At 38.0% G+C, this 16,373-nt stretch overlaps 1 protein-coding gene across 4 annotated transcripts in view; it reads left to right on the forward strand.

Annotated features, from left to right (window-relative positions):
• The window catches only part of atp11b (ATPase phospholipid transporting 11B (putative)), a 62,488-nt gene that overhangs the window by 27,327 nt on the left and 18,788 nt on the right, over positions 1-16,373 (forward strand). For 3 of the 4 annotated variants that reach the window (XR_006378214.1, XM_044198578.1, XM_044198576.1), the window contains exons 13-29: positions 119-277; positions 618-805; positions 2,687-2,755; positions 2,929-3,002; positions 3,358-3,461; positions 4,646-4,827; positions 7,086-7,289; positions 8,057-8,210; positions 8,614-8,716; positions 8,812-8,957; positions 9,296-9,355; positions 10,207-10,334; positions 10,689-10,827; positions 11,413-11,436; positions 12,746-12,811; positions 13,697-13,800; positions 15,067-15,232. Coding sequence is in view for 3 of the 4 variants with exons in the window: in XM_044198578.1 (XP_044054513.1) it covers positions 119-277; positions 618-805; positions 2,687-2,755; positions 2,929-3,002; positions 3,358-3,461; positions 4,646-4,827; positions 7,086-7,289; positions 8,057-8,210; positions 8,614-8,716; positions 8,812-8,957; positions 9,296-9,355; positions 10,207-10,334; positions 10,689-10,827; positions 11,413-11,436; positions 12,746-12,811; positions 13,697-13,800; positions 15,067-15,232 (2,070 nt within the window). In the remaining variant the exon portion in view is untranslated. The remainder of the gene's footprint in view (positions 1-118; positions 278-617; positions 806-2,686; positions 2,756-2,928; positions 3,003-3,357; positions 3,462-4,645; positions 4,828-7,085; positions 7,290-8,056; positions 8,211-8,613; positions 8,717-8,811; positions 8,958-9,295; positions 9,356-10,206; positions 10,335-10,688; positions 10,828-11,412; positions 11,437-12,745; positions 12,812-13,696; positions 13,801-15,066; positions 15,233-16,373) is intronic. The other variant, XM_044198577.1, reaches the window with a different exon arrangement.

The following is a 16,373-nucleotide window of genomic DNA, read 5'->3' on the forward strand; positions in this document are numbered from 1 at the left end:
TTATATATACATACAGTAACACATAAAATTTAATTCTAATAGAATGAAAGGGAACTTAAACTCTGCCTCAGCTTAAGAGCCAACTACATAATACTCAACTTATGTGTGTGTTTCCTAGGTGGAGTATGTGTTTACAGATAAGACGGGTACACTAACAGAAAACGAGATGCAATTCCGTGAGTGTTCAATTAACGGAATCAAGTACCGGGAAGTTAACGGCAAACTGGTGCCAGAGGGAATGACTGAAGATTCACCTGATGGTTCTGCGCCTCACCTGGTAACTCATATATATCTCAATTCTTTTGGCATATATGCTGTTCTCACTGCTGCCATCAAACAAGCACAACATATGTACAAATCAGCCTCAGATGTTAGGGATGGCATTTTGCCTTTTGTGTAATCAGCAATAGATAATTGGACTAGTGCAGCATACAGTATGTGTATTATAAGCTCTTCACCCAAATGAACCCCTGCTACAGCTAGAGGTTGTTCTTTGCAAATGAAGTGACTCTGGTTCATATCTCTCGTGTTTACAATGGCATACAGTATGTCACTGTATAGAATAACAATTGATGGTGTTTCTTCCTCTCATCCTTCCCTGTTGTCTCTCCATCCAGATTGGTGATGAATTGTTATTTCTCAAGGCAGTGTCATTGTGTCACACTGTTCAGATCAGCTATGACCAGCCAGACAGCTTGGTTGGGGGAGGAGACCCATTCTCCCATGCAAACGGTTTCTCTTCCAGTTACATGGAATACTACGCCTCTTCACCGGATGAGAAAGCCTTAGTAGAAGCAACAAAGAGGTAAGGTTAAATTAGAGCTTCTTCAAGAGACTCCACCTCTTCTGTAAGTTTCAAATAGTGCATAGGTTGAAGAACCAGCTAAGCTAGCTGATTCTAGCAAAGGTGCTCCAACGTTTATCACAGCTGTTTCCACCAACCATCACCACTAAAACAGTACAAACCCATTTGACCCATGCCTCACATAATTAGGAGCAGTTGTGCTATGACCAATGAAAACACAGAAAATTAGCAGCAGCTATATTCCTTTGGTTGTAGTACTGGCATTTTGCCAGTGACCCCTGTCTTCATGTGTATTGTGGTGTTATACAGTACTTCTATAAGAGCTTGTGGTTTGGCCAGATGGCATGAGTATGTGATTGTTACAACTCAGGAAATGTGTAAATTTCCATCTTTACTTACATTGTATGGTGGCCCCCAACGATGCAAGAAAACAAAACTTGTGATAGCTATTAGTTACGTGTGAAGTCTGTTGAGGCTACTGTAGGTTTAAGAGAAGAGCTTGAACTTTAGTTTAGCCAAAAAGCACTGGTGATAATGTGTATGCCATTTCTTGACCGTTGCACCGATGTGAATCATGGACATTGACATGATGTGAAATTCTACTTGCTGTACTACCTGTTTCGACTGAGTCAGCTGCTAGGGGACATTGAAATACTTGGAGGTTGGACTGCAGGCCAGATAGACATTGGCACTTACTCTTACTTGGTCTTACTCACTTGTTGTTCTTTTTATTGTCACAGAAATATAGTGCAGGCAACAATTTAATGTCCAGGGAGTGGTTGAAAACCCTCAAGCACGTTGTGTGGAACATGGCTCAAAAGGGGAAAAACATTAATAGAAAGTGACCAGATTCTACTATACCATTTTGATAAAGGGTAGCTATGGAAGCTGACGGGCTGCAGTGTAGGTCATAAACCCTGCCCCCTCCATGTTAGCGGATGGGACATGGGCCAAACTAAAAAATCAAAGTACACGTCAAATACATTTTTCACAAAGATGGTTTCTGTCATTTTAGGTAGTTCTTATCACACTGATGTATGTTCAGTGTTCATTTTTCTGGTAAGTTTGGTTTTAATTAGTTATTTGATGCTATAAAAGGGGGGTTTCACGTCATGATTGACAGCTGAGACCAGCTCGCAATTGAGTCAGCCAGGTGTATGGGAAAGACCTCGATACCGCGGTTCCAACCCCAAGCACTACTGCACAGACTAGCTCCAAATTATGTCACCAGTGCAAGACGGCAGCTCCCATTTCCAGAATATTTTTGCTTCATTTTTGTACAGGGAGGAAGTGGAGATGTGTCGTCCATCTTTATATACAGTCTATGATTTAAACCAGGAGGGGACACAGTTGGTACCATAACCTCAATAATCACTGGTGAATGGTGAACACTCAGTTAATGTTACAGTACAATTTAAAAATGTAACCTAAACATTCAATCAACACTGTACATTGACTCCAAAGGGGCAGTGCCATTACTCACGGCTGGCTACTGTGTTTACCTTTATCAAGTCAAGTTCAGATGACACCAGGCAGCTACAAAATAACCCCACACGCCTCTACACACACCAGACGGGTCCGGTATAACTCGGTATTCTATTGTGTATGTGGGAGATGTCAGATTTCAGCGGTTCATAATTTTTTTTTAGCAAAAATGGCATTTCATGTTTTATTTTTGAATTGCATAGTTGTGTCACATTTTACAATATGATGTACCCATTTACAACGTGAATTACAGTAGAATTAAAACTGAAATAATGTGGTACTGCAATCGTATAAATGGCTTCATCAACATATTTTATTATTATATTTTAAAGGCTCCAAATTGGTTTTTCACCCAGTATTTTAAAGGTCAGAATATCCGTTCTCCATTTTACGCAGGATCGGAGTGACCTTCACTGGCAGCAGGGGAGATACCATGGAGATCAAAACATTTGGCAAGTCAGAGAGGTATGTCTAACCCTGTGCATCTCTTAAATGATAAATAAACATGCAATAAAAACATGCCATCTAGATTGCAGACAAAAAATTATTGCGTAAGATACCTGTGAAAAAGAAATGGTCACGTCCATCCTGTGAGTCCAAAGTGAGATTAACTTGAGTGTCTCTCTTTGCTCTTTCAGATATAAACTGCTCCATGTGTTAGAGTTTGATTCTAACCGCAGGAGGATGAGCGTCATACTGCAGACTCCCTCAGGTAACTCCACCTTAAACTACCATACACAGTATTTTTAGCATTAATGACAAAATATTGACTGCAGCAACTAACAATGAAAGCTTGACAAAGGCAAATTCATCATATGGTCAAACAGAACACTGGAGTTCCAAAAACATGAAAGGCAAATTATAAAAGCAAATAAAACAAGAAATTAATGCAAATAAAACATTTCAATTGTTTGAGAGAGTGGAGATAAACATGTTTCATAAGTTAATTCTGTATACAAATGTACAGTTTTTCATTGTATTCATAGTATTTTCATAAGGTATATTTAATATTTATTTCTGTAAATGTTTACCTTTTACACCTTCTTCATGCTGTCTTGACTTTCAAGGAGGCAAAGTGCTGTTCACCAAGGGTGCAGAGTCGGCCATCTTGCCTTTCGCTACCAGTGGTGAGATAGAAAAGACAAGACTGCACGTTGACGAGTTTGCCTTGGTGAGAAATACATTTGTATTTTTTATTTTCTTACAAAAAATTCTGAATTGTGTGTTTTGTGTCAATAGATCTCCTGCAGCTTGTACTATTACTGCTACAGTATATACATCTGCTCAGTGGGTAGTGGTCAGCAAAAAGTCAGTATTTGTTGCAGAAAATACAATTTTCTCTGAATGTGCAGACAATCTGGAGTCAAAGGAGTTATGCTGATATGTTTCCTACACTTGACTAGTAGTACTTATTTTATTCTTTTAAATAATATACTTTTAATAATATACTTTATTTTGTTTGACTCACAAACTCAACAATCAATATTCATCTTTTACCCATACAAAGGTGGGTAGACGAGCAGATACCGATCCTTTGAGACACATTGAATAAACTTAATATACCACACTTGCCACTTCGGAGAATTGCTTCACCGGAAAATTGCTCTTCAACCTTATAATGAAACCTTCAAATATCTGACTCTGAAATGCCTCTAGATCCATATGTTCACAGTTATGTGTCTCTTTGTGCGTAGGCCTGGCATTTCCTGGCGTTGTAGTGATTACTTTTGGCTTTGTCGCTCTCTGTTCCCATTAGACTGTAAATTCTTCCTAACAACAGCCACATACACATGCACACGCACACACATCCGGCCCCCACATCATGTCATCGGACGTCAGTATCCAGGAGTCGGTGCACTGGACTGGGTTGATTTGTGGTCGTCTACCCCTCAGGCTGGTTCTGTGATTTAAAGCCACACTTTGATAATTTGTTTTTCTGCTCTTTCTCTCTCTGCTTCCATTCATCTCTCTTTCCTTCCTTCTCTTCATCTCCTATCCACATCTTTTTGACTTCCTCACGTTTACCCTTCCTCTCTACACAAACTTATTTTTTCATTTGGACATTTATAATTTTTTATTATTATGTCTTTCTCCTCCTTTCTTTATGTTCCCCTCTCTTCTTTTCATTTAATTCTTCTTGTATTCTGACGTAGAAAAGGTTTCAGTCGTAGTCATCTGGACACTGTTTTCAGAATCAAGACGTTTCGGCTCCCATCCGGAAGTCATTCTCAATTGTGAAAAAATGGGACGGGTACTAGAAATTTAAGCTACTCTGTGTTACATAAGCCCTTGTATTCTGACTCGTTTCTCCTGTTTTTTCTCTACCCATCACCCAACCTTCTCCTCCCACTGTAGAAAGGTTTGCGGACCTTGGTGGTGGCATGTCGCCACTTCAGCCCAGAGGAGTACATTGATGTGGACAGGTGTCTGAACGCTGCCCGCACCGCGCTGCAGCAGAGGGAGGAAAGACTGCAGGAGGCCTTCAGCTACATCGAAAGAGACCTGCAGCTGCTGGGAGCGACGGGAGTTGAGGACAAGTATGGAGACTAATGAATAAATTGGAATATATCGGTGTTGTCCATCCTGAAAACAGTTCTCATTTCCTTATGCATATGTCCATGATTTTTAAGTCTTTCACATCAAGAAGAAATTTAGTCAGTTCAACAGTTCATTCCAAACAGAAAGCAGTTGTGCAATGTAGTGCTGGTTGTGTTTAGGTTACCCTCTTTGCTTCCCTTTATAGTTGTGTATGTACAATGTATACTGATGCAAACATAGGAAGAAGATGATTCTGAATCAAGAGTTGCTGGCTTATATTAAGGCCACTGAATGGAATAGGTGATTAACTATCATCCAAAAGCCATTTCAATAATCTTCAACATATAGTATGATGGAAAATTATGTAACACACGTTTGGTTTTTTTTAATCATGTGTTGCCGCTGGCAGTGAATAAATAACATATAGTTACTGTTTAGATAAAACATGTTTTATTTCCGCATGGTTAGCTTTAACAGCAGTATATGTAATGTGTTACTAGATTGAATATTTACTGCCTGTGCATTTTTAGCCACGCATGCAACATGGCTGTATGGATGGTCGGTCCACCACTTTGGTCCAGACTGAAATATCTCAACAACTATTGGATAGTCATGAAATGTGCTACAGACTTTCATGGTATCCAGAAGATTAGCCTACAGACTTTGGTGATAACCTGACTTTTCATCTAGTGTCATTATCAGTTAAAAATTTTCATTTTTCCAATACCTTGGTTCATGACCAAGCCTGCAAAACTAACGACATTATGAGCTACAGAAGTAGAGAATAGATTACTAAAACTAAAGATTATTATGTTACAGTAGATAAGTGTGTGAATTAAAAATAGTTTGACATCTAAGAAAAACTGGGGCATTATAAAACAGTAAGAAACATGTAGCCAAAAACAGATAAACAAAGTGGGCAGGAGAATCTCCAACAAACAATGTATAGTCAGCAAAAAGATACGTCACCTCACTGAGCCTCTCTGGAAATTAATGTTGATTTGTGTTTGCATCCGCTCACCATCTGCTCCTCACAAAAGCCCCACGCTTCTCCCACTTTATCTCTCTGCTCTCTCTCTCTCTCTTTTCTCTCTACTGCTCTGTTTCTGTATCTGGAATGAATTCCTCCTCAGGCACACATGGTCACAATCTAAAATTTCACTCTGTTTTGAGTCTAATATGAATAGTGCAACGCTGATAGGCATGGTTATATTAGATCATAGTCATTGTCTATTAACTTCTTTAGGAATATAACTGTGGTCAGAAAGGATAAATATTCTTTAAAAAAAAATCAGTGCTGTCCAATTTCAGAGCCAGTTTTCACCCTCCTCCTCCTCTCACCCGCAACAAGTTACCTTTTTATATCAAAATTTTTTGAAAAAATTGTGTCAACTGTTTCTCTGTGCACTGGAAAATATTATTTATTTATTTTATTATTTTTGAAAAGTTTCAATCTGGTTTCCATAAGTATCACAGGACTGAGACTGCCCTGCTCCAGGTCACCAACGACCTTTTAATGGCTGCAGATGATGGCATGTGCTCAGTCCTTGTACTGCTGGACCTTACCTATCTTAACTTTTAAAGACAGACCATTTTACACGCCTTCATCTCATCACACTTGGATTACTACAACAGCCTTTTTATTTGCGTGAACCAAAAATCTGTTGATCGACTCCACACTGTCCAGAACTCAGCCACCAGGCTTTTAACCAGAACCAAGAAACGTGATCCCATAACTCCTGTTTTAGCCTCCTTACACTGGCTCCCAGTATGTTTTAGAATAGATTTTACTGATTACTTTTAAGGCACTTCATGGCCTTTCTCCCTGCTATATATCTGACCCCTTAATACCGTACGAGCCGGCATGTACTTTGAGATCCTCGGGCAGAGGTCTTTTGTCTGTTCCCGAGACCTAGCTGAAAAGTAAAGGGGACAGAGCGTTTGCAGTCAGGGCCCAGAGGCTTTGGAACACTCTGCCCCAGGAAATCAGGTCAGCTGAGTCAATGATCTCTTTTAAATCCCTTCTTAAAACATACTTTTATCAGAGAACCTTTCTTGATTTTTACTTGAGTTTTAATTCTTTAAACTGTCTTTTACTTACTTAAAAATGTTTTTTGTTTTTTATGTTTTCTTTTAAAACCAGATGTGTTTCATTTTGCTTCACTTTGTAACATGGATTTTGAAAAGTGCTCTACAACAGAGATTTTTATTATTATTATTATTATTATATATTCTTTCTCTCCCTTGTCTCTCTTAGACTCCAAGACAAAGTCCAGGAGACTATTGAGGCTCTTCGGCTGGCAGGGATCAAAGTATGGGTGCTGACAGGAGACAAACATGAGACTGCGGTCAGCGTCAGCCTGTCCTGTGGCCACTTCCACAGAACCATGAACATCCTTGAGCTTCTGCAACAACGTTCTGATAACGAGTGTGCTGAGCAGCTCCGCATACTGGCCAGGAGGTGAGTGTGTGTGTGCTTCTACTTTTGACTGTAGAATATACATAGTGTATCTTAAAATGCATCTTGAAGCCTTGTATTGTGATAACATTAGAGCCCCTTAAGATTAAGAGTTGCCTAAGATTTAGATTAAGAGTTTGGTTTTAATTAGATACCATTCATTTGACTGATGTCTTGTTTTTACTGTCTGCATCAGTATAAAACTGTCTGGACCTCAACTTGTTCTCATGTTGTTGTTTGTTTGTTTTTTTGAATACTATCCAGTTTTCTAGAGGGCAGTTTCTGGAAATAACGTTTCTGCAAGAAAATTAAGTAGTAGGCTGGCAGTTTCATAAGATGCAGCATAAAAATCAGAGTCGGCTGACTTGATTTGTTAAATGCTTTGTTTACTTTGACAAAGGCAGTGGGCAAAGGAAGAGCCTTTGCTATAGTGATTGAAGTGGTGTTTGTTTATATGTTTGTTTCTAATATAGTCTAGGTCTGAAACAGAACCTAAATATGTAAATTCCATATTTGGGTACATGTCAAACATGTCAAAGCTCAAAAGTGCTCCTAAGTGAGGAATCTTTAAAATACTAACTCGCTATATAAAAGTAAAATGTATCTGTGACAAATGCATAGTAAACAAAACATCTATGTAACAAGGAAACGTGCTGGTGAATGGACTAACAGTAAAATGTAATATGGCATTAGATGGTAGTAGTTCTTTCCATTCCATATCAACTCAGAGTCAGAAAAATCAGAATATTTCTCTCCATTTTTTTTTCCAGGATAAAGGAGGACCATGTCATACAGCACGGATTAGTCGTAGATGGAGCCAGTCTGTCTTTAGCCTTGAGGGGGCACGAGAAGCTTTTTATGGAAGTGTGTAAAAACTGTTCAGCTGTGCTGTGCTGCCGCATGGCCCCGCTGCAGAAAGCTAAGGTACCAGTCTTCTGCCATATACATACATACATACATACATACATACATACATACACACACACACACACACACACACACACACACACACACACACACACACACACACACACACACACACACACCCAAATACATTATCCTCATGTTTAAAACAACTTTTTGGATTTTGGATGGTCCCACCATCAATTCAGTGGTGACATTTTCCTTGTTGACTAATGAATAGAATATGTGCATGTTTCTGAGTGTTAAACAATTTCTGACATAAGCTGAAATAGGGAATTATTGTGTTAATAATATAAAGCTCTTATATTTGTGTTGTGTCTGCTCATGGTGTGTTCATGTGATGCATCTTCAGAAAACATACTTAAACTCAGCCCAGATGTCAACGTTACTTTGTTCTATCCAGGTGGTGCGTCTTTTTAAAACGTCTCCGGAGAAACCCATCACCCTGGCTATTGGGGATGGAGCCAATGATGTCAGTATGATACAAGAAGCTCACGTGGGCATAGGTAAACACTCACCACACACACAATATTGTTTCTAAGTCTTAAATTGTATTCTGCAGTGTGTCCTCCAATATATGTGTGTGTGCATGTGTCTCCAGGTATCATGGGGAAAGAGGGTCGTCAGGCCGTGAGAAACAGTGACTATGCAATTGCCAGGTTTAAGTTCCTGGCTAAATTACTGCTGGTCCACGGTCACTTCTACTACATTCGAATAGCTACGCTTGTACAGTACTTTTTCTACAAGGTAAGACTTGGCTATGAATTAAAAAAAATGTAAAACTTTATCTGCACAAACTTTTATGAATAGTTATCATAATCCAGTGCTATATAAATAAAATTATAGCACTTTTCAAAACACTGGACTCACTCATCAAAGAATAAGTCTTTAGGAGCTCAACGGGGTTTTCAGTGATACACTATACTTATTTTGAGCTTTTGCCTTTTTGGAATCTCCTTGTCACGCATTCAATTATGGAATACATTCTAAATAACAGAAATTGAATTTTACATCAGCTGTGATCAAGACTGTTCGGCCATGTCTATTTTCGCTGCAATGTTTTTAATGTTTCTTTCCTTCACTAGAATGTGTGTTTCATCACGCCCCAGTTTTTATACCAGTTCTTCTGTCTGTTTTCACAACAAGTAAGTCTCTTATCTCTCCATCTCTCCACTCTCTTATGTCATTGTTGATTTTGTTTGTGGTTTTAATGTTGCACAGTCTCTCATTTACACTCATTCATTGAATGCGTTCTTAAATATACTGAAGATTTCTTTTCAAAACTCATCTATGGTTGAGGCAGTTTGATATCCAGTTTGATTTGCATTTTTAATCATTTCAGTCATTAAAAGTTGTAACGTTTAAACAGTGGATCTCACATTTTGCATTTAAACTCTTCAAATATTTATTCAATATAGCTTTAGAGCTTATGCTAAATGATTTAGCAAACCATTATTAAGGCATTAAGTCTGGTACTAAAGTTTTAGTCTGTTATTAAGGTTATTGCATTGGTCCCAGACAAAATGATATCGGACCAAGAAATTATTTATAACATATTAGACTATATACAGTGTAGAGATACAGAGGCTACATTATAACCTGTAATATTTATATAATAAATGATAACATAAGCCTTTATTGACCCCACAGGAATATTTAGGTGTTACAGCAGCACAAGGACAGAAATAAGTATGGATAAATTGAGGAAGAAAAATAATTAGAAGTATATAAAAAGAAAAATATAAATAAAGATAGAAACTATATAAGAGCAAATTAATGCATAATTAAAAGGCAACTAATAGCACAGTACCACCTTAAGCAAAATGACATAGTGGTGTGTCTCAAGTCAGATTAGTTTACTGCCATTCTTTTCTTCTGTGTATCTGACACTGAGTAGACTCTCGGCCTGTTTTGTTTGTTAGATTAGACGAGTGTTGCGTATCAATTTAAGCTAATAGGTATGTGTTAAGTGAAATGCTGTCTCTGTCCATCCCAGACTCTGTATGACAGTGTTTACCTGACACTGTACAACATCTGCTTCACCTCGCTGCCCATCCTGGTGTACAGTCTGTTTGAACAGCTGGTCCATCCACACGTACTGCAGAATAAACCTGGTCTGTACAGGTAAGTTTACATGTACTCTGTAGGCACACACAATAGATGTCTGCCATAAATTCATGAACAAAAATAATTAGAAAAGTAACTATTTTGTTTTATGCCATATACACTACTAGCAAAGACAGCTAATAGGAATTGTTTTTTGCATTTTAAGTAAGATTAAACTACAAAATAAAGTTTGAGTTTGTTGCCATCTGCATTCTATTTAGTCCATAATTCATTAAACATTTTTTGCTGAATCAGTCTGTAAATTACCTAAACTTACATTAACTATTAACTTATTCATCCCAGTGAAACATGAAAATGCGCTTTGATACAGTATATCCTCCTAAGAAAAAAAAAAATGTTTGTATCCTGAAGGGACATCAGCAAGAACTCTCTGCTGTCTTTCCGGACATTCCTGTACTGGACCCTGTTGGGCTTCTGTCACGCCTTTGTCTTCTTCTTCGGATCCTACATACTGATGGGGGAAGACACCACGCTTATGGGCAATGGACAGGTGCGTCCTTGGCTGTGTGTGTATGTGTGATGTACTGTATGTTTATACTCTATATTAGAATCCCTAGAAAAGAAAAAAAAAGATTGCCCTGCTGAGACAATTTTCCATATTAGGAAAATATTGCTTCAGGAAATTAATGGTAAGTTAGAAAGCAGGACATTGTATGTGTGTGCATGTTATGATGAGTTATTTTTATTGATGGGGCTGGTTGTCTGCTGGTCTTTCTTCAATCACTCCTTCCCTTAATCTTGCTTTTTTATTTGTCTCATCCACATTCTGTGTTTTTGTTTAACAGTCTTTTATACAGTCTGTTTCCATTTCTGTGCCAGCATGTATGTCATTCACTTGTTAATAAGTAAGTTCGTAATTTTACTTTTTCTTCTTATCATATCTTCTGTGTCTCTGGTCTTTCCCAAAATCTGTGTTCTTCTCTTTTCTTTCTTGCTGCATATCTTTGCCGTCTTTCTCTCTGTTTGAAGTTTGGTATCTCAGAAAGCACTCACTTCTATTGCTCGCTTCTCTTTTTCTTCTATCTTTTGTTGATTACTCCTTTTCCTTCTGCCTTCACGCTGTGCATGTCTTCAGATCTTGCGAGCTAACAGGCAGCTGGTAAGAGTTTGCTCTACAATTAAATGCATGTCTCCTTGGGGGGTTAATGAGAAGACTATCAAGATTATTCCTCAATATGTTTTTGTCTTGCTAATGATGATGTAGAAAAATATTAATTTTAATACATATGCTCTATAGTATATTTACATGTTGCCTAATTTTGAATGCTGTCCTGCACTATGCTGAATCACAAAACACATATTTTGTTTTCCTCTGAAACATTGAAATGAGCAGTGTAATGGCAGTTATAAAACATGCAGTGGCTCATTGATGATTCTAGTAAATTGTAATCACTTTTGACTCGTCCATTTTCTCTAAAGTTAAATTAACTTAAGTTAATTGTGTATTCAGTTCTCAGTTCCATGTCTCTTGCTCGAATACAGTATTAGTAACCCTCTGTTGAAAAACGTATTCATTTTAATTTATTTTCTAAAACACACAGACTAACGGTCTATAGAAAATGAACACATAGATTTATCATAAACATATAGCTTCAAATGTATGCTCATCTTGTGCCGTTATATAGTGTAAAAATGTGTCACTAAAACTTGAACAATATTCAAGGGGTCCAGTATTGTTGTCCGCTCCCCCGAGTGTTTCTGTGGATACATCTTAGTCCTCTCACTATTGGTTTTCAAAGTTCAGACTCCAGCAGGGTCCTGTATTGGCTGGCAACAAAACAATGCCCCCCACAGCTCTCAACCTATGAGTAGAGTGATTCTCATAGCAAGTGGTGGAGTTACCGATGGTAGTCACACGGTCGTAGGGCAAGGCCTCATTATGGGTACCGTAATACCGCTCAACTTGTTAACCGAGAACGGTGCCTTGTAGAAGTTTTATCTCCATTCCACAACTCAAGCACAACACTGCTCACCTTGTCCCACCTGTCCTGACTCCCAACTTTTATCCAGATTTGTGGTTTGACTTGGAACAGTTTATATTATTATATTATCCTAGTAACATAATCAGTAAATATTAAATACAGCAACTGTGACTGGTGTTGTTGGTATCCGTTATTCATTGTAGTGAAATGCCAACAAAATGTCAAAGATTTATATTTGAATGTTTGGCAACCTTGTACTAACCTAATACTGCTGAGTCAAATGGGAATTATGTTTATTAGTTCATTCTTGACAGCAGGAAGAAGAAATTGCAAGGTATCAAAGTTGCATATAAACAGGTCGACCATATAATGATCTTGTCATATTGCTAGTAATTGGGTCCATGCATGTAAACATCGCTACCATTTCTCTGTTTTGTCATCGCAATGTAATACTGTTTTATTAACAGTTGCATTTCTGTTTTATAGATGTTTGGAAATTGGACATTTGGAACGCTGGTCTTTACTGTCATGGTCATCACTGTCACATTAAAGGTAAATTACACTGATCTTATGCTCTCACAGCAAAGGAGCCTGTTTTTTTTTTGTTTTTGTTTTTTTTTTTGTTGTTTTTTTTGTTCAGAATGATATTAGTCAGTATTTTAAGATACCACATTATCTTTTGAGTTAAGTGAAATGCACTAGGCATCTTTTAATCCCTACTCTATTTCTCATGGCTTTTCAACTTAGTAACATGCTTTCTGTTATATTCAGCTGTAAATATGTATGATATTTTTCTTATCTGGTGACAGTGTAATATTACTGTTGTGTAAGAAGTGATTGGTTTTTATATTAGCAGCCATTTCAGTAAACTGAATATACAGTATGCTATTTGCCCAGCACAAAACTGAAAAAATCCAAATCAGCCAAAGAAAAATTTATGTCTGCTGAAAAGTTACATGAATATTGGGCTTAAAATCATCAGGTGGGCAGAAATGTGTCTTCACTGACATGCTCATGTTGTTCTGTGCCAGCTTGTTAATGAGCTTGACTGTATGTCATCAATGTATTTTTCCGAGTTTGTTTTTGACTCTTTGTGCCCTCTCCTGGTCACAAATAGCGAAATGCTGCTTTAAGATGATGATCACTGTGTGCATTAGCTGAGAGCTGTGTAGTATGTTTTAGTCCACAGGGACACACTTGTATTGCCACAGTCCCAATATGAAATACATGCAGTATGTTGTGAAGTATTAGGATGATGTCAGTGGCCATTAACAGGAGAAGATTATTTGTCACAGGTTGGGGTCAAGGTCTTTTTTACAGCACAGAAGCTGATTGCTGTAGTTTATTGATGCCCTACCTGTCCCTGTCTCAGTGTTTTACACCTAGCTTTCTTTTCCTCCCCCTCTTGTGTGTGTGTTTGTGTGTGTGTTACCACAGCTTGCTTTAGAGACTCATTTCTGGACATGGATGAACCATTTTGTGACGTGGGGTTCAATTGCCTTCTACTTCATCTTCTCTCTCTTCTACGGAGGCATTATCTGGTAAGAAGAGGTTCTTACAACGTTCATGATTGTCCTCGTTTTTGTACAAGACACTGCTTTCAGACTCAATGTAAATGCTTTTCTGTGGTATAACATACTCGATCTACCGTGTAGGCCTAACATAACACCTCTTAAATAATCCTTACATGCGGAAAATACATACTCAGTGGCCATGCAACAGGTTTACAGAGAGAATAAATTGCAAAAGAAGAACAAAGTGAAATTTAAAGTATTAAATCATCACATTTACATTGTTCCACATCCTTTCATGCTAGCAATAAATGACTACTTTGGTTGAAGTAAGTGGACAGTAGAATATGTAATAGGACATTGGTCTACTGTCCAAGTTTCTCATATGGACTATGATATGACTTAAAATGCCCAGACAAGGAAGACAGTATACAAATCTTTTTTACATCTAAGGATGAAAAAAACCAAAAGGCTGTTACCACTCTAAGCGAATCTCATATTCTGCAAATGATGCTGTATATATTGTATTCACATATTTTTGTCTGGCTCTCTGAAAACCTCTTTTCAACAGGCTCTTAAGAGTAGCTGCATTGAGAACAATTATCCAACACATGTTTTTTACTGAAATCTATTTAAGCTCTTACTTTAAATACTGTAATTTTAATATTTTTGCCTTCCCAAAAATTCATCTTGAAAGGGATTCACTTACAATAAGAGAGGTGTATAAATTGTGCACATACTCTATTTGCCTGATGGTGATGTTTGGGATAGAACAAGCAGATTTACACCAGATTTACCAGCCTTGTCACTTGGCAGATAAATCCTGAGGCTTTGTTAGAATCAGCTTTCATCATCTGGTAGTGTATTGCATTGATCATATCAGTCTTAACCACTTTACCCAGTCCAGTCAACTTACTGGCTAGTAGGAGCCATGCTGATAATATTAGACCTTAATTGATATTTGTAGTCTGACATCTGCACAGGTTATTCAATTATGTGGTACCAGGGAATAATAAAATAGTTCTAAGAGCAAGACTCCAACTGCCAGTGAGACCTGAATTTGAGGACCGAGCCTGGCTGCTCACCTCTATGGTTGTTTTGAATGGCTTCAGTTGTGTACCTAGCCTACAGCCTACTACCTCAGTCAGTTCTGATACTAATTAAGCCAAAATGTTAGTCACTTTCAGACCAACCAACTCGTTCATGCTTTCCACCACTGGTAAAAAGCATAACAATGGTTATCTTTCCCCTTTTTTCTGCAGTATGTAACCATTGTGTCCCTTCCACTCCCTCCAGGCCATTCCTCCACACCCAGGACATGTACTTTGTATTTGTGCAGCTGCTGTCCAGCGGTTCGGCCTGGTTTGCCATCATCATCATCATCATAACTTGCCTCTTTCCTGATGTGGTGAAGAAGGTCTTCTACAGACATCTGCAGCCCACTAGCACACAGAAGAGTCAGGTAACATGGGAAGGAGGGGCAGAAAATAAGAATGTGTGATCAGAGAAGACTTCTAGAGGTTGTTGTCTGGGAACCAGCCATTCCTCTAAAGTGGATTATACTTTCTTTGGTAAAAAAGTCCAGGTTCTATTTCAAATTGGCTGGGATTTAAAGAGGCTCTTCCAGCATTTATCTGTTTACTTCCCAAAGGTTGCCTTGCGTTTCACATGCCCTGGATCCTGCTGGCCTGTCTCCAAGGTGCAGTGTAGTCACTCTTGGTCACAGCAGTGTCACTTTTTAATGAATCATTTTTTTGTACTATTGTGCATGTCTCCTGAGTGTCCATACTGCCGTAGCTACTCTGGGAACTGCAGATGTTTTGTTCTTCTCCAAAGTTGTCTTTGCTGTCTTATCTCTGCTCTCAGTAGTAGTTTCGTTTTGGTAATCTAGGATGTGTGAGTAGATGCTACTCGTAACTTGCATTATTTTAGCTAACTGTGGTTTAGTGACCAAAGCCAAGACTACATCGTTTTTTTTCAAGGCAAAATCTTGATTTAAAGAAGGCTGTAAGGCAGGATGAGAGAGAGAAGTCAGACAGAGGATAATATCAGGTGTGGCGAACAAATGTTCTACTACAAACAGTCATAAAGAAGTCAATCATCAGGCAAATGTTGCAGTGGAAACTAAAAGTTTGTCTGCAGCAGCGTCTTCAGAAACGTATTGTTAGTTTTTTTTTTAAATTTAAATCAATAGGACTGGGACACTAGCTAGTTCATTACCACAGTTGTAAGCTAATCATATAAATTGTTGTAGGTGAAGAATGCTAAAAAGATATTTCATTATTATTATATTATTTTCTATAAGGTCTGCAGGCCCAAGCTCAAAAGTAAAACTTATTAAAAGTAATGAAATGGCACAGGGAAGGCCAAACACCTTCCAGTAGTTAAACAACAGTCTTATGTGTGCAGTGTTAGATTTAATACTTATTCCTACTTGTATCTCAAAAATGGAAATTACATTTTTGACAAGAGTCTGGAGGGAGAAAATAAACTAAAATGTCACATTAATTCAAATTCTAGACAGAGAAAGAAATTGTTCTGTGTGTCACATTGTTTAAATAGTTCATTTTTTCCTCAGCCTCTGTGGTCATGAGTTACCCACA

This window comes from Siniperca chuatsi, linkage group LG6, assembly GCF_020085105.1.
Source record: "Siniperca chuatsi isolate FFG_IHB_CAS linkage group LG6, ASM2008510v1, whole genome shotgun sequence".
Classification (NCBI taxonomy): Eukaryota; Metazoa; Chordata; class Actinopteri; order Centrarchiformes; family Sinipercidae; genus Siniperca; species Siniperca chuatsi.